The 25,262-nt window shown below is 39.4% G+C and overlaps 3 protein-coding genes across 7 annotated transcripts in view; 1 reads left to right on the forward strand and 2 right to left on the reverse strand.

Moving 5' to 3' along the window:
• LOC144202899 (FERM and PDZ domain-containing protein 4-like) overlaps positions 1-12,143 on the reverse strand; it is a 34,251-nt gene extending 22,108 nt beyond the window's left edge. The window contains exons 1-2 of one of the 3 annotated variants that reach the window (XM_077726027.1): positions 11,886-12,143; positions 10,666-10,761 (exon numbers count right to left, since the gene is read on the reverse strand). In XM_077726027.1, the coding sequence (XP_077582153.1) occupies positions 10,666-10,670 (5 nt within the window). In that variant the 5' untranslated portion in view covers positions 10,671-10,761; positions 11,886-12,143. Of the gene's footprint in view, positions 1-9,073; positions 9,332-10,665; positions 10,853-11,885 lie in introns of those variants that run through there. The other 2 variants (XM_077726035.1, XM_077726008.1) reach the window with 2 other exon arrangements.
• Positions 12,144-13,295: 1,152 nt separating this feature from the next.
• LOC144206417 (MSL complex subunit 3-like) lies at positions 13,296-20,979 on the reverse strand. 2 transcript variants are annotated; one of them, XM_077731413.1, is made up of 14 exons: positions 20,666-20,979; positions 19,991-20,073; positions 19,825-19,920; positions 19,462-19,553; positions 18,873-18,970; positions 18,630-18,758; positions 18,192-18,361; positions 17,586-17,744; positions 17,286-17,515; positions 17,110-17,199; positions 16,377-16,486; positions 16,194-16,293; positions 16,032-16,116; positions 13,296-13,497 (listed from the first exon to the last, which is right to left on the reverse strand). In XM_077731413.1, the coding sequence occupies exons 1-14, from the start codon at positions 20,762-20,764 to the stop codon at positions 13,398-13,400; spliced, it is 1,641 nt and encodes a 546-aa protein (XP_077587539.1). In that variant the 5' UTR covers positions 20,765-20,979; the 3' UTR covers positions 13,296-13,397. The 2 variants fall into 2 exon arrangements, with proteins under 2 accessions (XP_077587539.1, XP_077587530.1); XM_077731404.1 differs by having other exon boundaries at positions 16,377-16,522.
• A 2,535-nt stretch (positions 20,980-23,514) lies between these two features.
• The window catches only part of LOC144202831 (rho GTPase-activating protein 6-like), a 38,393-nt gene continuing 36,645 nt past the window's right edge, over positions 23,515-25,262 (forward strand). For both annotated transcript variants that reach the window (XM_077725881.1, XM_077725889.1), the window contains exon 1: positions 23,515-24,132. In XM_077725881.1, coding sequence (XP_077582007.1) covers positions 23,542-24,132 — 591 coding nt within the window. In that variant the 5' untranslated portion in view covers positions 23,515-23,541. The remainder of the gene's footprint in view (positions 24,133-25,262) is intronic.

Here is a 25,262-nt window from a genome sequence, read left to right on the forward strand (position 1 = left end):
GTGCTCATCTGAGAGTATGTGGGGGGTGGGGGGAGAACCACGCTGGGTGAGGGGTGGGACGCAACCAGCGAGAGGAAGGGAGGGACGGCAATGCATGCAAGAGAAGGTTGCCAGATAAACATAAAAATATGGCCGATGGGATTTAAAAAAAAAACACACACAAAAAACAAAGCAACTGAGCGAGTCAGTAGGCCTGACCGGTTCGGTTTTGGTTTCCTTTCTTCTTGCTACTGTCACAATGAAATTTCCCGAATACGGGATGAATAAAGTTATCCAATCCAATCCAATCCAATCAACGACGCTAAACGTCCAATGGGGGTTGACTTGGTGGCGCGAATGGATGATTTGAAGCTAGCAAATGTTTCCCGGATGAAAGTAGTGAGACGTTAGTACATTTGGTTGGCTAGAGAGGGAAAAATTAGGTGAAAAGTATAGTTTTGAGTTTAAGTATTTGGCACGGTTTTGAAAGCGACACTAATTATAGTGTTAAGTTTTCTGTGATTTTGGTGACGTCAGTGGACAAAAGAGGTAGTGTTGAAGATCGGGTTTCGTATGGTGACCCGCACGAGTGTCGTTAAAAATGCTAATCTGATCTCGCTTTAACTGGTGTGAAGGATGATTAGCAATGCAATGATTATTATATTTGTGGCTAAAAAATGCGAAGGATGATTAGCAATGCAATGATTATTATATTTGTGGCTAAAAAATAGCACAAAAGTGGGTGGGATTGACGGTGATAGCCAATCAGTCAAGACGGTTTGGACGTCTATCGTCATCAGCAGGAGTGAAAAAATATATTTTTTTCACTGCTCTAATGTTAAACTATCTTTTTGAATACTTGAACTGCCATTTCATCCCAAAATAAATGAACTTTTAAATAGAAGCGTCAAGCGTTTGTGTACACACGTGTGCAGCAGTGCATCGCATAAAAGACTGATGTGGAATATAAAGTGGCATGATTATGATTAATATTCTTTTAGCTATCACATCACTTGTCAATGTATTCAAGACCTGGAATTCATGACATCGAGAAAGAAATCGACATGTTTTTGCACTTAAGCTGTACTGTCAAATTTAGCCGCTCCTAATTTTCATTTGCAATGGATTTATTAAATGGAGCGAATGACTACTGTCATATTCCCACTTCACATGGATGGGACACATGAGTTAACAGAGCAGGAGTACAAGCAGAGATTTAACTTTTTGCATTTGTCACAAACAGTAAATTATTTGCTTACTGTACTGGTGGTAGTAGTAGTAGTAGTAGTCATGGTAGGGGTTGTGTTATATACACTAAATTAATCTATAGTAGTAGTAGTAGTAGTAGTAGTAGTAGTAGTAGTAGCAGTAGTAGTAGTAGTAGTAGTAGTAGTAGTAGTAGTAGTAGTAGCAGTAGTAGTAGTAGTAGTAGTAGTAGTCATTGTAGGGGTTGTTATATACACTAAATTAATCTATAGTAGTAGTAGCAGTAGTAGTAGTAGTAGTAGTCATTGTAGGGGTTGTTATATACACTAAATTAATCTATAGTAGTAGTAGCAGTAGTAGTAGTAGTAGTAGTAGTAGTCATTGTAGGGGTTGTTATATACACTAAATTAATCTATAGTAGTAGTAGTAGTAGTCATTGTAGGGGTTGTTATATACACTAAATTAATCTATAGTAGTAGTAGTAGTAGTCATTGTAGGGGTTGTTATATACACTAAATTAATCTATAGTAGTAGTAGTAGTAGTAGTCATTGTAGGGGTTGTTATATACACTAAATTAATCTATAGTAGTAGTAGTAGTAGTCATTGTAGGGGTTGTTATATACACTAAATTAATCTATAGTAGTAGTAGTAGTAGTCATTGTAGGGGTTGTTATATACACTAAATTAATCTATAGTAGTAGTAGTAGTCATTGTAGGGGTTGTTATACACACTAAATTAATCTATAGTAGTAGTAGTCGTTGTAATAGGGGGTGTTATACATCCATTCGATGAAGCTAGTGGTTGTATGATACATTTACTAGATGAAACTGTAATAGGGGTTAGGGGTTGTGATATAAATCAACTAGATGGAGTTTTGTAAAAGGGAAATACATACAATGATTATTCAGTAATGGTGGTAGTAGTAGTAGTGGTGGTAGTAGTGGTAGCAGAGGTTGTGTTATAAAGTGCATTGGATTATAAGAGACCTCGCCGGCTTTCAAGTCTTTTAGTTGCGCCTTATAGTGCGGAAAATACGGTATACATTCCACAATTTTTTTACTAGAGTATATTTTTGGGGAGAACTATTTTTACTTTATTTCAAAGTAACACAAGTCTTAAATGAGTCAAATGTTTGGCTACTCCAACTACATCTGGTGGTCAAATGGCACGCATTTAACCAGTTGTGATTCAAACTTTGACAATTATTTTGTCCCTGTTACGATGCAGGCAAACGATTTAGAAAACGTGCTATACCCGATGGGCCGGACTGCAGGACCATCCTTTTATTTGACAAGACTGTTGTGCCAGCCCTCCACTTGGCTGATTTAAAACAGTGATACTTATTACAATGAGGACAGATGGCTGGGGGGTGGACTACGACATCACATGAATAATAATACAGTCCAAGGTCGTCATGTCAGCGTGAACCACAGAGTGTTCTGCATTGATTTTGGAAAGATATTCAACCCCTCAGTGGTGGTTGATGCGTGCGGAAAATCATTAAGTTGAACATCTTTCTCGACTCTGTCGCCTTTGGACCGGCAAGGCGGAGCGAGTCAAACAAAATAAATCACTTCATTAACATTTCAGTTCATTGCCATTGACGGAAGTGGACGTCTGACTCATTTCAACTGGGAGATTGCCAGTGAAAATAACAAAACTAAATAAATTTTTACATGAATGGATTAATGGAGTCATCAAATAAGAGGCATTAAATGTGTTGCATTAACATTTTAGGAGAAACAAAAAGATTTGTTCATGCTAAATGTGGCTTTTATTTTGGCTGGCAAATCCATCAGTGCCAAGATTGCACTTTCAAAAGAGCATTAAATGCAAGGAAAAAATAAAATACCTGCAAAATAACAACTTTTATCAAAAATTCACTTTCTATGTTAACAACTGATTAAACCTAAATGATATATTTTATGACATACAAAATTTACTCGCATATAAGACGGGGTACACATTACGCAGGTACCAAGAATAATATTTTAACAATCAATCTGTTTCTCTATTTTGAAATAAATAACCGTATCGGCGTTTCGTCCTAGTCACCTTGAAGTTCCGTGCGTATCGTCTTTTTATGCGAATATAAGCCGAGCCTCCGATTCAGTCAGATTTTTTTGGAGTGGAAAATACAGTTTATATGCAAGTAAATATCGTAAATTCCTACTTTATACTTTTATACCTCTTTAATTTTAATTATCACTGCCACATATTAATATTATTAGTTTTATACAGAGAAAATAAAAACATTTAGCACTTGCCTATACATGCAGTACAGCTGCTAGCATAGCGATGTAATTATGTTTTATACCTGAAGCATCCTGTGCTCATTTGCCATGAAAATAGGAGGAGCCTCAAAATGTGACCAGTTATTACTGTTACCACCAATTTCAATATAAGGACCAAATCCAAACATCAGGATTGAGACTCGTACCAATCTATCATAAATCAAATTAAAAAAAACATAACTACATTAATCTCAAATTCAAGATAATAATAATAATAATTATTATTATTACAGGCAAGAACCAGGGATGCACACAAACCTAGTAATGCCTCCTAACAATGAGATCATTGATTATTTTTTTTTTACCCACGCCGCTGTTTATAATCCAACAAGCAATCTCTCGCTATTCCCTCGTAGTCTAATCTGATTGGGCGTGGATGGGAACGGGGTCGGAAACGAGGCAGGGTGTGAGAGCGAAAATATAAGCAAGGCTGGAGTGAGAGACAAAGGTCAGACGAGAAGGCGGAGATTTCATTTCAAAGATGGAGACCAAACTGCACAATACTTACTACAATTGTTGCCAGTTTGGAAACTTGAGTGGATGAGATGGTGAGCTGGTTTTGGTATTAGCAGACATGTTCTGTGCTTTGGCTTGCAAATAAACCATTGGCAATTATTGTATATGTACTACATTATCTTTTTTTATATACTATTGACATACATTTTGACTTTAACAATGGAATATGCCTTAAAATCGTAGACTTTTACAATTTCTCACGTAGAAGCTGCACCCTAATTCCCAATTTTTACTTCAATATTCATGGTTTTAATAGGGAGTACAAATGTGTTACTTTGAGGAGGCAATCTTAAGTAAAATCATCCGACATGGTATTTCTGAGATAGTGAATGAATCAAAAGCACATCATTAAGGCCAATATCATAATCAAGTTAGTAATTCATCCAGTAATGGTTGTTTTCTCACTGCAAAACAGAAAATAACCAACCACCAGAGTAAATGTTAATTTGCCGACAACTCCTGGTGAAAAAGAGTATAGCAACGCTGTAAGTCTTTTCAGTCTTTTCATTTTTTTCAGTTCCAAATACAGCTTATATGCGAGATAATGCGGTAGTTGTAAATCGAGGACTCCCTGCAAGAAAATCAGATCCTAATTTGTGTTCCCTTTACAGCTGCCTTGGCCTCACCCACAAAAAAATCGAATGTCTAAATCTATGTCACACCCAGAATAAACATCAGATTTTTTGGGTCCCGCTAGCAATCTGGCCATTGGCTTTCCATTCTGTAAACATGTGCCAACTAGCTAGCTAACGCAGCAGTGGAAAGGAAGATCATAAATTCTGGTTGTGACATCACAACCGGAATTGCTGAAAAAAAGTGTTCGTTCCCTGACGCATTCTAGTGGGTAGAATAGCCATGAAGACAGACAGACAGGCACATTTGTTTTCTGCATGTAAAAAGACAGTAGTCCTTTCATTTTCTTTTTTTTTATAAGCTCACCATCTTATTTCACCTTCAAGTCCAGATTTTCATGAAAATATGAGTCTGAATATTAATCACGATCATACCTTATGCTGTCATCTTAATAAATACCCTCCTGAGGAAATGATCGTAGCGGGATTAATGCATCTTCACATACAAATTTGCAATCTGCTGCATGCCCAAGTTGTTTAAGAGGTCACACAAGTGTGTCTAATGCAGGTGTGTCAAACTTAAGTTTGGTTTGCGGGCCACATTCATGCCAATTGGACCACGTATAGGCCGGTTGGACCGGGTTATTTTTGGCATAAAAGGGTGTCCAATCGGTTTTGACTGAACGTTCATTGGACATCTGTCTTTGTCAATAGCAGGTTGCGAGTTCTATTTCTTTTTTCATTTCCATTTTAGGGTACTTACAGTGATTATGAATCATTTTTAGGGATTTTGGGGCATTTCCAGGTGACTCCCTGTTGTTTTTGGTGCATTTTTTTGTCAAATTGTTGGCTGCAACTGACAGCAGGGGACGAACGAACGAATGTGATTGCAGATAGGAATTTGATCCAAGTGCAGCAGTACACAGACTCCCTCACACAAATCCCCAAATGCTGATTTCACGGCACCCTTGTCAAAAAAATATATAAACATATCATTCTGATGTACATTATGAATGAGCTTCAAAGTGCCCACCATTGAGAACAACCCCCGCGGACCGGATCCGACTCTCCAGCGGGCTGCTTCTGGCCCACAGGCCACATGTTTGTCAACAATGGTCGAACACATGCCGTCAAAAGACACCAGACAAAATCCTTTAAGGGGACTCAACTAACGTAAGTAGTCAGCTCATTATACAGCCGTTTCTTTTCCAAACTAAACATCTCACTAAGCAGGAAACCATTATGCTAATTTAGATACTTAACACTTTACCATCTCTAATCCATTCATTCCACCTGGAATTGCGGTCCACATAAATTGCGTAAAATAACATAAATTAGGCATCGAAAGGCAGTGAAGTTGTAACTGTGGTGTGTCAAAGCATTTTAATGTGTAAGAACTTTGGAATGTTGAATGACTCAAATTGTTAAGTCAAATGTTATTTTTGAGTTTGTCTTTGATTTATTAAATGAAGTACATTATACATTATGATGTTAATTAGTTCAAATTGCTGTCGAGTATGCATTTAAGATATTCAAACTTGTTTCAATGGGTATGAGTTTAAATCAGGACTTATATTTTTTTAAAATGCATTCATTTTTAGGTATTAATTTGTGATAGACATCCAATCTAGCGTCATAAGTGTAAAAAAAATTAAAAATAAATGAATGAATAAATCAAAATCAGTTTTTTATAGAAATATTCTTATGTAAAATGAGGATTTCAGAATTCAGATATTAATCCCAGTATTTTGATTCTCAAATCGGAATTCTGAGACTAAAGTTTTACTTTAAATTAATTTAAATGCAGATTTTAGTCAGAATTCTGAGATTAACGTCAGAAAGTCCCAAAACCGACTTCAAAGCCACCATTTTATCGTCACAGGAAAAAGTATTTCCCTTAATTGATGTCAACATTTCAGATTAGGACCCCTAAACTGGGTTTGGATGACTAGGTCCATTTAGTGTTTAAAATGAGAAGTGCAATATAATGTATCTTGAATATAACCTTCTTGGGCATGCCATATCCAATGATATTGCAAAAAAATATTTGTGGGCCAATAAAAATGGCGCCATAGTTCTGGCCACACTCCACGGGACTGTAAATCTCCACTTTAATTTATTTTTTAACAACTTTATCTTCAATGGAGTTCAGTGCTGTAACGACTTTTCCTCTCTTAGATAATTGTTTTCCTCTATTAGCCTGCGGACATCAACAACAACAACAACAGTATCGAACAACCATACACGATGGTGCCTCGTCAATTAAATTTGCCATCTCACACATACCATCCACCCGGGGGAGGGGCGGAGCTAATGTGCAAACAAGTTATTGACGCAATTGCCTTGCTCGTCAATGGCGTGATCATCTTTTACACTAAATATAGGACGTTGGCTCTTGGAAGCTAGTCATACTGAAATATCGTATTTTCCGGACTATAGATCTATACATTTGACTGGGGGTGCAACTTGTGTGAGATATTAGTCACAAATTATAAAGCCATACAGCCAACTACAGTGTGAAAATGTCCTAAAAAAAGGCTGTCTATGATTAAAAAAACTTGTAGTAAAGCAAAGTTGAATGAAATTAAAACCGTATGATTCTGTTTTGACTCCGTTTTGATTTCTTCTGCTGTCAGGCAGGAAAAAAAAAGATTGACAGGACGAGATTTTAAGCACCTGGCAGCCAAGTAATCAGCCTCTGACCCAATTGGCCTCGAAGTCAGTCTGGCCTTAACTGCCAAATCTCAGCACCAACATCATGCAGTAAAGTTGGCCACAGTTTTCATGATATATAATTAAAGAGAGGCACTCTACTTTTATAATCCCGTATGCACCCTTTAGATCAGATTATGGGTTAGTACAACATTTTCGTTCAACAGCCACGCCTATCATAGACAACCTGTCACGGCTGCTCGTTAAGGGATCTTTATCTTGAACACATCAAGAGACTTGCCACAATTATGCTTCAATTCGGCGCCCTTTGTTGGTAATGAGACGTGTCTCAGATGTCCTTCTTCTGAACGTGCCGAGTGAAAACACCCCCCAATACACAGACATAACCACTACCAACAAAAAACACAAATTACATCAGAAAAAGTTGTAAGAATCAGAACAGTAATCCCTCGAATATCGCGGTTTCACTACATCGCAGATTTTTTTTCTGGGGTAATTTTTTTTTTATTATTCTTTTTTGCAAGTTCATAAAAATGGTAAAATCCAGACTGAAACTCGCAAGCAAAATACATCTCCTGTCCTCCGCTTGCTACTAGGACTCAGCACTGAAGTTAAAAAAAAATACATATATATATTTTTTTAAATAGGGGTGACCCTACTTTGCAGTTTTTTTGTTTATCGCGGTCATGTCTGGTCTACATTAACCACGATAATCGAGGGATTACTGTATATTTCTTATAAATATATGGGTATAATCGATCATTTTGACTTGCTAATTTCTTTAATATATGAAAACACATGCTTGTATGATTTAATTAAGTTCAATGAAGTTCAGTGCTGGCATTATTCCAATTTTTTAAACCAATTTTTACACCTAATTGAATAGAAAAATATCCAAGTATCCGTTATCGAACTCCTCTAACTTTTAATGATGGATATCAGTTGATCTCACGTGAGTATGCAGTAATGATTACATTTTTAAAAAAATCTGGTGCAGTTGTAAGAATACGTCTCAGAATATAAAGAATATCAGTGCATAATACAGATGATCAATTTGCAAGAATTTCCAAGAATCCGTAATCACTCTCCGAAATGTTCCGCTTGATAAATAATAAAAATCCAAATGAGACAAAACAGCAGTTGCAGAGGCAACATTTCAATAGTTGTAGTAGTTTTGACGCTTAGGTCCAAGGGAGACTGCATCAGTTACACCGATTTCAATTCTGGTCTTTTTTTTTTGGGCCACGTGTTTTTTGACCAATGACCTATCGCCCAAGTGCTCTAATCCTTTGACAATGATGCAGCGATCTGGCGCCTCGTCAATTCAGTGGACGCAGGACTTCATGATTAGGCTCAAAACCAACAACTTTTGTTTATGTAATTTTTTTCCCTTGGATTTTTCTCATCAAAACCCTGTTTCTTTCCATTCTTGTCCAAACCGATAGGGACACATGCGGTAAGCCAAAAAAAAAAAAAAAACATGGGTACCTCAAACTCAACCTAAATCCCTAAAATTCCCACAATCACCCCTAATTAGCTGATTACAAGTTGACATTCCAATCCATTATAAGGCTGCCGCGTGTTGATAATTTCAACATTGGAGCCAGAGAACGAATGCCATCCCTCCCACTTCAGATGACTTAGGCGTCAAACACCATCAGCAGGTAGTGGATATTGATCATTTTACAAACAAGTATGCATCCCAGAAAAATAAATGGTCTACTTTTCAAAACAAGTGGCATGGATACAATCCACATCCACACAAAGACACAAAATCCCCCTAAAACCAGCAATAATCAAGATATTACAAAAGGATCAAGTTAAGACTCACTCGAAGGCGTTTAACCGTCCAAGTTCATCTTCATCATCACAAGGCTCCATTTTTTAAAAAGGGAAAAGTAGCGATCAAATCAAGCAGGCAGAAGACGAGCTCCCGTCCTCCAACTTCCAGCGCCTTTCAACGTCCCTTATTTCTCGTTTGTTTCTTTTTTAGTTTTTTTTTTTTTTTTACGTTTACTGCCGACTTGCTGCCAAATGTTCCAGCTTAGCAGTACTGCGCAGCGGCCGCCGGTGATGATGATTTAGCTGGCATCTGGGCCAGCGGGGATAGACTTCATTCACATTCGCGCATGGCCAACACTGACAGGCACGCACGCGGAGGCGTGCACGCAAAGCGTCGAGATGCGGTGACACAAGTGTGATAAGCTGACAAAACAGGCCGCATGGATGCAAACTCCTCACGGATCGATAAGCGCCAATGTGCGTGCAAACTTGGGACGTATGTTTCAGACCAGCGAGTCCCGCGAGCCAGCCATTTAAAGTACAATGCTACTTCTACTTACAAAATTGCTTCCAGAAGTGCTTTTGTAACTTGGATATTTCTTAAGTAGCAGCATACTTACATTGATTAGCACCCAGCTAGTTTTAATAATAATTTAATTATACCCCTAAACCCTTAATAGTGATAAAATATACCACTTCGTTATGAGAAACATTAAAAGTAAATGACCCTTATGAAGCTATTCAAATGAATAAGAAATGCAAAGACATTTTCCAATGGGTTGAATGGCGAGTATGTTAACACATGCATGTAAACACACAACTCAACAACGTCATATGATGTTACACCCAGTCTGAAATACTCGAGAAACAACTCCAATGAATGTTCAATCGCCTTCTCCCCGTCAAAATGGAATGGATAAAAATGGCGCCGTCAATAGGAGCCAATGAAAATGAAGGGTGTCATGCAAGAAAAATACTGGTGCTTAAAAGGCTGAAATGTCACAAATCTCCATTTTACACCAAGTTACCAGAGCTTTTAAATATATATACCATATTTTCACAACTATAGGGCGCACTGCATTATAAGGTGCAGCCTCAACGAATGACACAATTAATTTTTTTTCCATCTATAAAGCACAATGGATTATAAGACGCCCTGTCTATTTTTGAAAAAAAATGTAAGACTTTTAAGTGCACCTTATAGTTGTGAAAATACGGTATATATATATATATATATATATATATATATATATATATATATATATATATATATATATATATATATATATATATATATATATATATATATATATATATATATATATATATATATATATATATATATATATATATATATATATATATATATATATATATATATATATATATATATATATATATATATATATATATATATATATATATATATATATATATATATTTAAACCTTTTAAGAACAAAACAGGATACTATTGTGTATCACAATATAAAAAAACTGACCAAATACACCTCAAATCAAGCAACATCGTGTTCAAGGGCATCGGTTTGACAAAAAAAAAAATACAAATAAAATAGACAGACAGACACTCACTGATTTCATTCAAATATATAAAAATATTTGTAAATATACTTCAATCTTACCTCATGACTCAGTGTGCCATCCCGCTGTGTCTGTGCTCAACTATCCCCTAATCCTCAAGCTTGGCTCCAACAATAACCACAACGCCAGTAAAATTACTTTATGTGTGGGTCAGTGGGGGTGGAGTGATGCATGCAAAACAAAAAACAAAACAAAAAAGAAGCAAGGTTAGAGTAAATGAATGCTTGCGCTCGGGTGTTTGTTTCATTCAAATAACAGCGACAATTTTATGACAAGCGTTTTGACACAATGCGTATTGACAGCTCAGAAACGGGTTGGGTAACCGTTATTGATTGACATTTGGTTTTTCTGCTAACTCACGTACGTAGCAATCAGCTATTGAATAATGTGGGCTTGAAAGCAGTATTGGCAAGTTGTTGTGCCCGCTTTTACGGGTTGATGGTGAACCGATTGAAAGAGTTTAATTTTAAATCCAATTTTTAGGGGTGATAATGACTCAGGCAATCCAATGACCTTTTACAAACTCTGTGCCAAAAACACACTTTGACCAACCATTCGTCCTAGCACTCGTTGTTAAGGCACAACCTCTGACGAGCTTTAGCATTGCCCCATTGTCGCAATGCTTAATTTTGTGATTAGTGAAAGTGTCACCTGACTTCCGTGCAACTTTGCGGAAGCCTTAGACTTATTTATAATTCCAATTATTGATTTAAAAGGGGGATAAATCAGGAAATGTAATATACATCTATACTCATCATTTTAATTTGATCCTAAAACAGAAAGTCGGCACTCACGATTTACTTTCCCGGGCCACACAAAATGATACGGCGGGCCAGATTTGGCCCCCGGCCGCCACTTTGACACGTCTTAAACTAAGTGTAAGCTAACGCCAGAAGTTAACTGGCAAGTTAACCTACCTACTTGGCGCGGAGAGAAAAGAGTACTCATAAAAATTGATAGTTGTAGTTACAGTCATTTAAGTATGATTTTATGAGGATGACCATCCTATAAAGTCTAAGTATAAAAATTCACCGGAAGACAAAAAAGGTAACTGAACGGTCTCCAGCAGGTTTACATCCTGAATTCGACCACACCCTGCAAGCAGATTTGTCTCACACATAAAGTCCTGATGCTCCATGACACAATTCTTTCTCTAAATACATACATGGCTTTGCTCACCTTTGAGTCCTAACTTAGTTGAGCTATTTCCCCAATACTCGGATCGATTCCTAAAATCCAGATAACGCTCCGTCATACTCACTCATTTCCCAGAAACGAGGTTTCCCTCCACTCATTGGCTATGTTTCTGCGCTCACGGGACCCCTTAACCTCCAAAAATGACCTGAAATCCAATTGATTCACAGGGGTGGGGTCAAGCTCAATGGACGTCAAGTCATGTTCGAAGGGCATCCAAGAAGAGTCCTCGGAGTACGAAAAACCGCCACCTGCTCGTTCCGTTTCCCATGAATTTAGCAATTCCACAAAACGAAACTTGATCAGAGGTAAACAGGATGATTGTAAGAGTGGAAACATCTGCAAACGTGACAAAACAGATTGTCTGAAGCAAGGGAAGAGCAGAATAAAGTCTTATAGAACTTCAAAAAGCAGAGGCGACCACAAAGAACCACCCTGACAATTGCGGGAGGTTGCGAAATAACGGGCACGATGAGGAGGAAGCACCAGTACTTAAAAGCCGACCCATCCCACCTCATCAGCCCTCACAATTGAATCACGAGGGAAAGGATTGAGACGAGTTTGCGGCCAGGATCAGATTGGCGATGCGTCAAGAGCTTGAGACTGGAGGTGTCTGTGGCTACGTGATAGCAATAGGCGAGAGAGCATCGTCTTGGGTTTCAGCGATAAGCGCTTCATTACAAGTATATGATCCACTCCTAATAACATTCAGGCTTACTGCATTTCCTCATTAAAATGACAAATGGACGGGTTTTAAAGTATAGAAAGATCTGATGACTGGAAGGAATAGGGGATAGCGACGAGAAATGGATAGCTTCAGGACCCTAACTGACACAAATGACTTTGGGTGTACTGGAAAGTAAACATGCAATACTTTGACAGTTGTATACTATAATATGGTATCGTACATAGTCAGGTTTGTCCACACTAATTAAATAGGATCTTGTCAAAGAGCATTCAAAAATAAATGATCAAGACTGACTCACTCACAGATCTTAGATTATTAAAACTGTGCAATAAAAATGATGCATAATCTGCCTTTGCATAGTAGAAACTAATGACATTATTAAAGGTGAGGACTCTGACAAAGGGCGTTCGATTGAATGAACACGAAAGTGGGTCAAAGAAGTGAGTAAGTCTCTAAGAACGTTATTTAACTGGGCAAACAAAATAAGCCCCACACAAAACAGAAATAAAACACCGTTTTCACTTAGGAAGTGACCCAAAAATTACAGAAAATCTACAGGAGGTAGAGATAGCATCCCCCATGTAACTTTTACAGAAATCTGTTAATGGATATCTTTAACAAAGCCCTTTTTATATAAATAACTTAATTAGCACTAAATCTACAGTGTGTATGCTAAATCTAATCAATGGGGATTAAATTCTTGCCTGTTACTGTGTTAAACAACTCCTGATCATCCAAACTTTAATTAGAGTGGACATGACAAGAAAAACGGAAAACAAATATTATAGAGTAGGTATCTCCATACGTTTTATTTCTGTTTAAAAAGCCAATATCATGCTTAGAAGCTATGTGAAGACATGAAAAAGAAGGGCTAAGAACCTGGCGCCATTTTCAGTAAACCGTCCTTGGTTGCTTCATGTTATTGTAAGCCTCAGATGCCGACACATATGCAGACTCGGGAAAGAAATCTTCATGGAATTCAGCCAGAAACCTAGAATGAAAAAAGGCAGGAGTTTATTTCAAGTAGCGCCTCGATACATCCACTATATGTAGTAGTAGTCGGTAGAATTATCGAGCTGTAGTGGTAATAGTATGGTAGTGGTTCAGAGTCGTGTAATACATCAAGTAGATATGGGGCTGTGCTAAAGGGAATCTAATACAATGAAGAACCAATATAAGGCGCACATTGGTCTTTTGAGAAAACTGAAGTCTTTAGTTGCACCTTTAGTCCAGAAAATAAGGTACTCAAAATGCTCAATAACTGCAATGGCCTTATTGATTTGGACTACCTATTTAGCCTCCAGCACATGGTGGACAAGTGTTGGGCCCAATGCCCCCCTACGAAGGAACACTTAGCAGATACAAATCCTCCTCTACGGCCATACAGACGGAACATGACCAACCAGCGGTAAGCATGAACCCACCCTTCCTCGACCCCTCTCCCTCCCATCTAATCAGTAGCGGGGAAAACTAATCCGGAATCTTCTTAGTATCCGCTACTCGGCCAAATCCTCTAAATCTTGCCATCTCATCTTAGCTCCACCGGTCCTCCTAATCTCAATGCAAACAAATTATACTCATCAGAAAAGAACGGCACAACGTTTTGATGACAACGTTCGAACCGGGCGACTCGACGAAGTGGACGGCGACACACCTTGTTTCCGAAAGAACCGAAAACCTCAAAAAGTGGATGGATGTCTAAATAGGTTATAGATCTGCTTTTTAATTTCAGTATTATTAGTAGTTATTTACAAGTTTATGGTGTTTGAAAAAATTAATAAATACTGCAGAAAGTCCCCTACCTTGTGGACTTCATGTGTGTGGCTCCAGTTTTTGACCTAGGTCTACAATGTCTTCTGTGTCTGTGCTTGCTACTGTCTTACGACTGCAAACAAGGGAATTTCCCGAATACGGGACAAAATAAAGTTCTAATCTAATAGCAAATTGAGAAAACGCATTGGATCACAGACCTCACAAAATTCTGGCTTTACGGCGGCCGCCCAAGTTGAAAAAAAATGAACACATTTAAATCTGTATGCAGATTAGGACTAAGCTCCCTCTCAGGCAAAACAACCCGACCGCGGTCCGAAATGGAACTTCCTTGCGGCAGCTTCCGGCCCGCAGGCTGCACGTTTGACACCCCTGACTTACTTTCGTTAGCCCGAAAATCAAGGCGATCCAATCAAATTATACTTTTTTTGCAGCCTTTTATTCTTTTTTTTGGTGTCGTAGTAGCATTGGCTCTCTAGGACAGATAAGTTTATCTGCTCCACAGCGCGATGGGGTGGCGGAGGGTGGTACTGCGTAGGTTTGATTAGAGACTGAGAGAAGCAAATCCCTTAGGTTTGGGAGCGGCTCAGCTGAAGATCGCGCAGGAGGATTTAAAGATTAGACTCCCTCCGCTTGTGTAACACCCACTCATCTCCCGCCCGCTAACACATGCTATGTCCCTTGCTACGATCCACTCGTGCTCCGATTTCCTTGTACTGCTCCTTGACTATGGTTATTTCTACTCATTCATATGCAGTTATTTACGTCCATGGAAAAAAATAAAATAATCCCCCGTTGGGATTTTCTATTTATGAAGCGTTGGATTTCGGGACGTCCCAGAGCTGATCATCACTAAAAATAATAATGTAATGTAACAGGTTGTATTGTAATGTTGACGATATATATATTTTTGGAGCAGACAGAAAGGCCATGCAGAAAGTGATTAACACTGCCCAGAAGATTGTCGGCTGCTTTCCGCCCTCGTTACCTCAGCAGAGCTAAGAACATTGTCGGGGACCCATACCACCCTGGTCACAACCTGTTCCAGCTGCTGCCCTCTGGCAGACGCTACAGGTCTCACAAAGTACAGACAAATAGGCTTAAGGACAGTTTTTTCCCACATCCATCAGGACTCTAAACTTGCGGTAGCACGACACACAATCCCTTCTGTGTAATAAGAAGGGGTGAGGTAACATGAAAAGACGTTAGGCGGTGATCTGCTTCCCACTGGCTGACTGAAGGTAAGTGAAGAAGACAGTGAGAGGTAGGTGATTCGCTCGGAGGATGATGCAATGTATCCATCATGGCAGAATGCCAACTTTTCAGAAATTATCACTTATTGGGCTTTTTGCGGGGAAAGCGCACCTTATGGAGAAGCACTACCAATTTCGGCATACGCAGAGATGGGTATGATGACAGTTAGGCGTTTGTCGAGTCAATGATGATGACAAAGCCTATGTCCGATTATTATTAATTAATATTATTACATGAGTGATGGTTTTTCTGGGCTGTCCCTGAAGGCAACACTTAGTGTAAGAAGGGAGAGACGGATGACTTAGCTGGTTTGATTTTGTTTTCAAAAGTAGTGATCTGTATTTTCGGTTGTGGCTACAATATTTCATCATTTTAATCTATTTTACTTTAAAAAAATAGTGAAGTATACTGTAATTTGGGTTATGGTGCCAGCAGAGGAACAAAACTTGGTTATAACTCCTGCAACATTGAATTATTATCTTTTTTTTTTTTTTTTTTTACCTGAGAAAAAGCTCCAGATGTTTGACCAAAGCTCTTAAATTCCTCTCAGGAATCTGCATCTTCCCAAGGATCTCTGGCAGCTTCACTAAATAAACAATAGAGACATGATGAGACGCCATGAAAACACCAAAAGTGAGATTTCCATCAATCAATCCAACCAACCAAAAAGTCGCAAGAGGTGCTGCACGCCGTATAAGTAGGAAGGTGGAGGAGGCTGGTCATTTAGGGGATAATTATCAGGGGTGAGCTTCCAACTCAGAACCTGACAGACCAAAGGGTGGGCAAAAAACGTCAATCACTTGCTGTCGTCTTACACAAAACGGCCAAGACGCTTAATTTTTTCACCTCATTAAGCTCGTTATTTCGCCGGTTCTCCAAGCCGCGAAAGGGTCCGCTTCGCTCTTTGCTTGGTGTCAAGGGCAATGGCGAGGACGAACCACTGTGGACTGGAGTTTCTGTATGAAAAGGATGACTGATTATATGGTGCTTATCTGAAATGAAGCAAGCAATGTGAAGAAAATTTCCTTCATTTGAGAAAACCAGCCCACAATGTAGTGTTCATTAGATGTGTTGAAATGCAAGTGGTCTTGCGCCACCTATTGGGCCAAATATGTTACTGCAAAAACTGCCATCTTAAAATACTTACTCACTTTCTACTAATACACATACCTGTCAACTGATACGTTTTTTTCACGGGAGACGTATCAACACAAAACTAGTTTTGCGATAATTTTAAGAGAAAAAATATTACAAGATTTTGTTTGTGTTGTTATTTTTTTTCTTTTTCAAGAGACAACACAAAACAGCTAATGGCTTATTATTAGGAGTTTCAAGTCACATTAGAAGAAAAAAAGTCATCAATTCACGAGATTAAAGCCATTTTGTTGCTTATTTTAGGATTGCTTGATCCAGAAGTTGTTCAGGATTCGGCAGGCATCCAAATTTGGCCATGTAAAGATGTTGTGTTGTCATACGGACATAATAGAATTTGGCCACGCGTGACAAAACACGGCCGGACGAAACGCAGCATGAAATACTATTCGTGTTGTGCAACATATTTGAGAGTTGTGCCTCTTACTTCTGTCAAGGTTGAGGATGAACTTGGACTGCGGTGAGCTGTCGATCAAGCGTCGTTTGAGTTGAGGGGACGCTGCGGAACTGCCTCCGCCTTTGCCATAAACCAAAATGAGAATGGTTTTACACCTAGACGTTACCTCGGATCACTAAAAATCCAATGAAATGTACAGTATTTACCTCCACTGCTGCCTTCGGCCGGGCGTTCTCCCCCAGGCGTGTTCCTGGTGGACCGCCTGAGCGACTGGGATTGGTAGGAGATACAGTCCATGTCAGGATGGCGACGGCGCTTTGGGGTGGGAGCGGTGGGCGTGGCGGTGGAAACGTCACTCAGGGCCGGCTGGCTGTCCGTGGATTGAGGCGTGGGGGGGTTGTGACCCGTCGGGCTGGGACTACGCTCTCGCTGGGGGCTTCGAGGACAGACAAAAATGAGGTGAACGCGCACGGTACGTTCCTATGTCGTCCTATGTTGACACTCACTTGGCGGGGCAGGGGGATCCTTCGTTGACGGTCAGCAAGAGCCGAGAAGAGCTGACCTTCTTGAACTGGGCCTGCTCACACGGATAGAGGAGGATCATTGGTAGAGTGAAATCGAACGTGATCCTCAGGCCGTCCACCATTTCCTTGCACAAGTGCTCACTGCAATTAAAAATGTAATGATGTAATTAGTAATAACATTGTTTCTTGCTTTTCTCCTAAACTGATTCAGCAAGGTATTTACTAGCATACAACCGGCCTGCGTATAAGACGCACCCTTAAAATTGTTGAATTATACAATTTCTCGAGTATAAGCCGCCCCCCATTCACAATTTTGGCCTCCATATTCATGGCTTTAATAGGGAGTACAAATGTGGTTCTATGAAAAGAAAATATTAAGAAAAATCAGTCTTGCGTTATGGCGTTTCGTCTTTGTCACCTTGCAGTTTCTTTTGATGTGCATTAAGCCGCACCCTCGATTCAGTCATCATTTTTTTGTCCGACAAATGCAGTTTATATGCGAGTAAATACAGTAAAATATGACTTGAAAGATGAATCCATCACCTAAAAAAAATCGATAGCACCAGCTATGAAATCATTTATACGTACTTCTTCTCCGGGGGGATTGGCTGCGGACTGGTGCTCTGCGTGGTATTCTGCTGCTGTTGCTGCTGCCGCCTGTATCGCTCGTTGGCCATGAATGCCTTGTTGATAGCAAAGTGTTTCACATAGGACTCCAGAATTTGCACCACGTTGGTCCGGCAAGGAACCATCACCAGCTAAAAAATTAGGAAAGGGTTTTAAGACACCACACGACTCTGCCACCAAGATATTTTTTGCAATTGGAATTGTTCTGTAACAAGTATCAAACACACCTGAAATATTTATATCACAATGGCACTCAAGAAAGAATTTACATTTGATTTAGTCTTGAACAGTCAAATCCAATGGACTCAAAAATGTGGAAACAAAACTCCTAGACTCCCTGTATTAAACAATAGGTGTCCACAATGGTTTATTTATTCATATTTAGAAACAAAAACAAACCTTTTTCCTCTTATTGATGTAAAAACAGTCATCCTCCAATTTCTTCTTGAGAGCATCTGGGATATTGATGTCGACATGCACTATCCTCTCCTCACTTTCCCTTTTGACACCGAGATCCGGTTCGACTTTCTGCAACGGCAACATCATCATTTTCAAATGACAAATTCATTTGAATAGCATAACACACATCTAGTTCAATTATATTCAATCTCCGAACTCCCCCAGTCTGAGATCATCATTCACCATTTTGTTGACGACTTCGGAAAAGGTGGTGTCCCCGCTATTGGAAGATTCTGCTTCAGAACCGTCACCCTCGCTGCTGCCAGAGGAGGAAATCAAGCCTAGGAATGAATGAAACATTGGAGAAAAGATTTTGGGACCATCACATTATACTGATTTGCTTACGTATTGCCATACTTCACATTCTAATAGGGTCACTGTTTTATCAGGAAACCAATGGGATGCTATCAAAACTTTCCCACCAGGGCAAATTAAATAATAGTATCTATGTGAACTCGGCCATTGACGGCGCTAGACGTCCAATCCCTTTTGACTGGCAGTGGTGAGAGAACCGCTCTCAATGGCACAAAACCCTACGAGACAAACTTTACTTTTTTCAGCTTTTAGACTCTGAAAACTTCCATTTTTCAAGAAAATGTATTCATAGTAAGAATACAAATTATCTCAGAAGGCTAAAATTGGTTTCTTTGAATTGGAGAAGAAGGAAAGAGAACCTTCTTCATGTATTATAAGTAAAATGGCCTTTTTCGGAAGCATAAATCCTTGCAGCCAATGTGCACTGTCCCGGTTAAATAAACAAACTACAACTTACACGTGTCATCGCTGTCGTCCTCTTTAGGTAGAGTCTTCAGAGACGGTTTAGTACCAGAAGGATGTCGCCTCTTTGCCCATCCCTTTTTCTTCCTACCAACGAAAAACACGACTTTAGAATTAGTCCACAATGATTCATTTACATAAATTAAATGAGAAACACTGATTTAGGCAAATACACATATTATTATTGAACTTCCGAAGGTAGAGACAGCCCCTAGTGGTCAGTGAAATATCCTCTAATTGTGACTAGCAACCCTCCCCGCTTTCATATTTGTATCATTAATCCTACCCTGTAATTTTTTTTATTTGGCAGATCCAAGCCGCTGCTCAGTATATACCGTAAACCTAGAGTAAGACTTACATGCGACCAAGAGCTTCACTCGCCAGTTTACGTTGCAATTTACGGCTTTCCTTCGTGTCTCTTAGGACATGATCCTCAGCAGCCCAGCGATCCCAGCTAAAAGGAAAAAAAATTAAAGGTGAATGATGAATTGTGTCACAACTTGGTGTACAGTGTTTTGCAATACCTTCTGCTCCAACCGTTAAAGTGAATCAAGTACTTTGGAATTCGCCTTCCATGTTCATCCTTGCCTATTATTAAATCAAGGACCTGAAACAGACAAAAATACATGTTATACATTAGACATAAAAATATTAAGACAAACCAGATTTGACATAATTTTACATTAGGGGTGCCATAATGATTTTTTTTGATGGTCAACCAATCATCAATGTTTTTGGTGATGAGTTAGATGGCCTGTGAAAACCTGTATATAAGCCTCAGGTTTCAAAGTGGAGGGGAAAAAAAAGAATAGATTGTAGTCCAACATTTACGGTAATTTATGGATATATAAAGGTATCATTGTAGTCCAGAATTTACGGTAATTTGTGGATATACCGGTATCAGTTTTCCAAAGAAAACTTCAGAAATCATACAACGTAGTCTTTTTGTTTCATCATTTTTGCTACTTAAAATACAATAAAGATTAGCTTCAATAAGAAATCTAGGTATTTAATTAATGGTTACACTTCTCGCTTAAAAACATATTTTCATATTTTAGAGATGAAATGGCGTCAACATGAGGATAGCGTATCAGGTCCTGAATACATCTTAATTCGGCTACGCATCAGGGCGTGCAGGCACTTTAACCCTGAAATTTCAACAAGAAAAAGTAAAATTGAGAAGGTAAACTATAACCAACCTTAGCGTCATACAAGACTTTAGCCTTGGTCGGATCGGGTTCAAAGCACAACACTCTTTCTCCTTTTTGGAATCTAAATCTAATGCCCCGTGAATTCATTTGTTCATGGTTCCCTGTGAGAATTGGGTTATCAATCCGAAATCCAACATATTAATCAAGGAATCCTCCTCCAAAAACTCTTGTGATGCGTTTATTCCAGTTTTTTTCGTGCCAAAGAAACAATGAATACGCGATTAAAACGTAGCTCTTTCAAAACATTAGAACATGTAGTGAAACACTTCATTGCTTCCGGTGTCACAACCAGGAAATGCTTCCTTCGTAGACTAGGAGCATAGTGCCTAATAGATATGTGCATAGACCACATATGTGCTGTTAACGTGGGTGGCTGCTTCTAACCGTCGTCGACGCCATATTGGGTGGGTCAGACAAGCGCAATAACTGAAGAGGCTTCTTCATTTTTAGAATTGTCCAATTGTTCCCCAAAAAATCTTAAAGTATGTGTATTGAATTCTTATATACGGATTTTTTTATATGAAAGATATCAATACAAAAATATTAATTTTATTTTGAAAATTATAGTATTACTTCATTAGTCGCATGCTAGTTAAAAACGTTAATAAAATGTATGCAAGTCTTTATCAGCAATAACCACGACAAATAAAACTTTATTATCATCTTTCGAAAGGTATACATTTTCTTCCTACCGTCAAACTTTTCTATCGTCACTTTGTGCATGTATAACAAATGTTTTGACTTTGTGCATTCCAGAGATTTTTCCATTCTCTGCCTCATATGTTTGCTTTAACAAATGGAACTTGGCAAGAGGCCATTAGTATAGTGTTTCATGTTCCAGAAGTAGGCCAATAAGTCAGTTGATTTCTTTTGTTTCTAACCTTTTGACCTTTTCACATTCATATCTGTCTGACGTTCTCGGACGACGCAAAGTTCCACAGACCCCGGGGCATCAAAGCGTGCCTTTCCAGCTGTGGCGAATCACTCATTCTCATCTATAAGTGCTTTCAGGCTGTGTGGCTCAATATGGAACAAATACTACTGCGCAGGGACGGGAATTAGGGGGGCCTGGGCGTGCGGCTGCACCCGGGCCCCGGCCTCTAGGGGGCCTAATCTTCGTAAAGGCGCAAGGGAGGCGTAGTTAGGTAAGAGGAAAAGTATAAAACAACCATACAATGGTGTGCAGAGCAACACTTTGTTTTAATGCTAAAATATGATTGTCAACCACTCTCCTAATTTTCAGTCATTATTGGAAATTATTCATGAGCCACAAGAGGGCAGTGTCTACTTTAGGGAGTTAAATAATAGTATACAGAAAGGGCTTTAAAGGTTCGACTAATAAATACACACCATAAAATGCATTCTTGCGTAAACACTATCACTTTTGTCGCCAAAATCACAAAAAATGGAAAGTTACTTCGTGTTTTTTTACATTTCGGCCATATTCTGCATCTCTCAAACTATAACCTTTTGAAATTTTTGACCAAATTTTTACTATTATATAACCCAAATTCCTTAAAGTCTCACTACATTTATCCAGGAAGCAATTTAGTTTTGGACCAGTATGATTTCGGGGGCAATACTTTCATGTTTCACTGTTTAAAAAAAAAAACACTTTAAGTTAAGGGGCCCATTGACTTTGGTCGCACCCTAGCCCTGTACAAATTTGTTCCGCCACTGCATTCCGTCATCAGAGCAAAAACAATTGACTGCTGAAAAGAGTTTTGTTTAAAATGGGTAGAAAAGGTCAGGAGCCTCAGGGTGACATCAACAGTAATTCCCCATAGGGACTAATTATTGGCCTCTTGAGGTATTTGTTGCTTTCCCAGGTTGAGGCGGGTGGAGGTATGTGGCTAAAATGGAACGGTGAAGTGAAGAGTGAGCCATTGTATGTTTTGAAGTGGTGGTCCACCAACTTTTTTTTTTTTAAATTCAAGTACCATCTAAAAATACTTAGCGCTTCAACAAGCACAATATTTACCAATGTTGGATACTTGTAGTGTAGTACTAGGTCAAAGTACTCCAAAAGAGGAGCACTGTAAAATACACACAAGCCCAAACAAAATTATTTTCTACATTTTTGTTGTCTTCATTTGAATTTCGTCCTAAAACAGAAAGTCGACGCTTGATTAACGTCCATGGGCTGGAACTGCTCTCTACAAAACATTTGTTTTACACTTAAAAATGGAAAGTCATTTATTTTTGGTTTTGCTTAGCTTTAAAAAAATCGGAAAAACAAACAATATATGTTTAAGTATTTTTGAATTAGCTAAATATTATGAGTGAATATATTTAAGTCATTCTTTTAAACAGAAAACATTAAAAGGCGCAGCATTAAATATTCTCTACACATTGTAAATCATTTAATTTTGAAACAGGAAATGGACACCCATGATTTATTTTCATGAGCTCGATCTGCCCGCTATAAAACATTTCTTTTACACTCTAAAAATGAAAGCCAGAAAACCTTTTTAAACAGTGAAGGGTTCATCACCACGCCTATTTCTCTTCTAACAGGCACATTTTTAGTTTTTCTTATCTTTAAAAACTATAAAGAACATGCAGCATTTAGTTTCATTCACATATTTATTTTTTTGAAAAAGCGAATATATTGAAGTCATCTTCTCAAACACAAAAATTAAAAGGGGGCACCACTAAATAATCTCTACATATCTTTTATCTTCATTTGAGAAAGTGGACTCGGGACGACCGTTCAAAATGACATCATGGACCGAATCTGGACCCCCACCCCACCACTTTGACACCCTTATCTGTCAGTATAATTGCGCTTCCTGGCGGTTGTCCCAAGCACCATCCAGTCCATTCGACAAGGCAAAGTTTCTCTCGAGGGTGGGAACACACGAATGCGATGGGCCTGGGCCCCTGAACCCCTCCCAACTCTCCTCCTCGAAGGAGCAGCTTGTCCCGCATTTCCGATCCCGTTCGGGCATGAAGGCGCACCTCCTTCCACATCATCCCCTCCGAGGCTCCCCGCGGTGGACGGCAGCGATCAGCCCCGAGCCATGTCTGCTGCGCAGGGGCTTTTAAACAGCGTCTTTTCCTGCTCCTCCCCGGCCGGCAAGGTGAGGAGCAAGCAGAAGCTGCGGCAAACGAGGAGCTTGGATCCGGCGATCATCAGACAATGCAGCACCGGGACCGAAGCTGTGAGCGGGACGCTGATTTTGGCACCGATCGTCACCTTGACTGAGGCAGGTGCGTCCTCCAGCCAGATTTTGAGGCCGAAAGAAGCTATCGGGGCGTCCCTGTCCTCCCCCTCCATTCCTTTGGACGTGTCCCCGACGTCAAATTTTCTCTTTGACTATGAGGTCAAGCGTTCCAAACATCGGATCGCGACGTCCGCGAGTACCGGTGCGCTCTTCTCCCCTCGGAGGTGGTTTCTCCAGAAGAGGAACCAGACGCCGAGCTCGTACGCTGACGTCGCCTGGAAGTCCGAGGTACATTTATTCGTCTTCACCGGATTATTATTATTATTATTATTTTTCCCATTTATACAAGTACACTGCATACTACAAATATATACTAGCCTATGCACAGTCTGTTTGACTTCATGTTTTATGCCAATGGTCAATGTCAGACTACAACTTTTTCTTGCATTTAAGCCGTATTTGTAACAAAAAACATGATGACCGAATCAAGGGTACGGCTTATATGCGCACTTGCTATACTCTTTTCCCCCTTAGATGTTGGCAAAGTAATCTTTACTATTTGTTGGTTATTTTCTGTTTTGCAATAAGGAAACAACCATTACTGGATAAATTACTAACTTATGATATAGACCCTAATAATGTTCTTTCTGATTCATACAGTATCTCAGAAATACTATGTGCGATGATTTTTCTTAAGATTTTCCCTTCAAAGTAACACATTTGTACTCCCTATCAAAACCATGACTATATGGAGGTGGAAATCGTGAATCAGGGTGCGGCTTATACGCGAGAAATTATAAAATTCAACGATTTTAAGGTAATTTTTGGTGCGGTTTTTACACAGGGCGGCTTATAGGCAGGTAAATATGGTAACCCCCAACCTACGACAATGGTGTCAAATTTACAGTCCCTGGACCGGAAGTGGTCTGTTGGATATTCAATCTGGCCCGAGGTGTCAAACTTAGTTTGGTTCCGGGGCCACATTCATGTCAACTAGGTCCCTGCATGACGTTGTGAAAGTTTGGTCCACGTGGTAAGTCAGATCTGTTCCCAGTGAGGGTCAAGACCGCTCTATATCACTTATTTTGTGCATACGTTTTATGGACAGAATAGCCTCTCAATTACAACTCTGTTGGCTACATTAGGCTACGATTTCCAACTGTGTTGGAGTGGTTCGCAACCGATTGTGAAGCGGTTGGGAAGAGAATCAGCACCTCCGAATCGGAGCCTCATGTGGAAAAAAGCTTGGGGTTCTGGGACAGACTCCAGTCCTTGAGCTGCTGCGAGAGTAGCTAGATGAGGTGGCTCGGGCATCTGATTAGGATGCCGCCTTCATGAAGTGTTCCGGGCACATTCCACTGAGAGGAGGTATCAAGGCTGACCTGTGGCATGACGAGGAGACTATAACTCCTGGCTTG

The sequence above is a fragment of the Stigmatopora nigra genome, chromosome 1 (genome assembly GCF_051989575.1).
Source record: "Stigmatopora nigra isolate UIUO_SnigA chromosome 1, RoL_Snig_1.1, whole genome shotgun sequence".
Lineage (NCBI taxonomy): Eukaryota > Metazoa > Chordata > Actinopteri > Syngnathiformes > Syngnathidae > Stigmatopora > Stigmatopora nigra.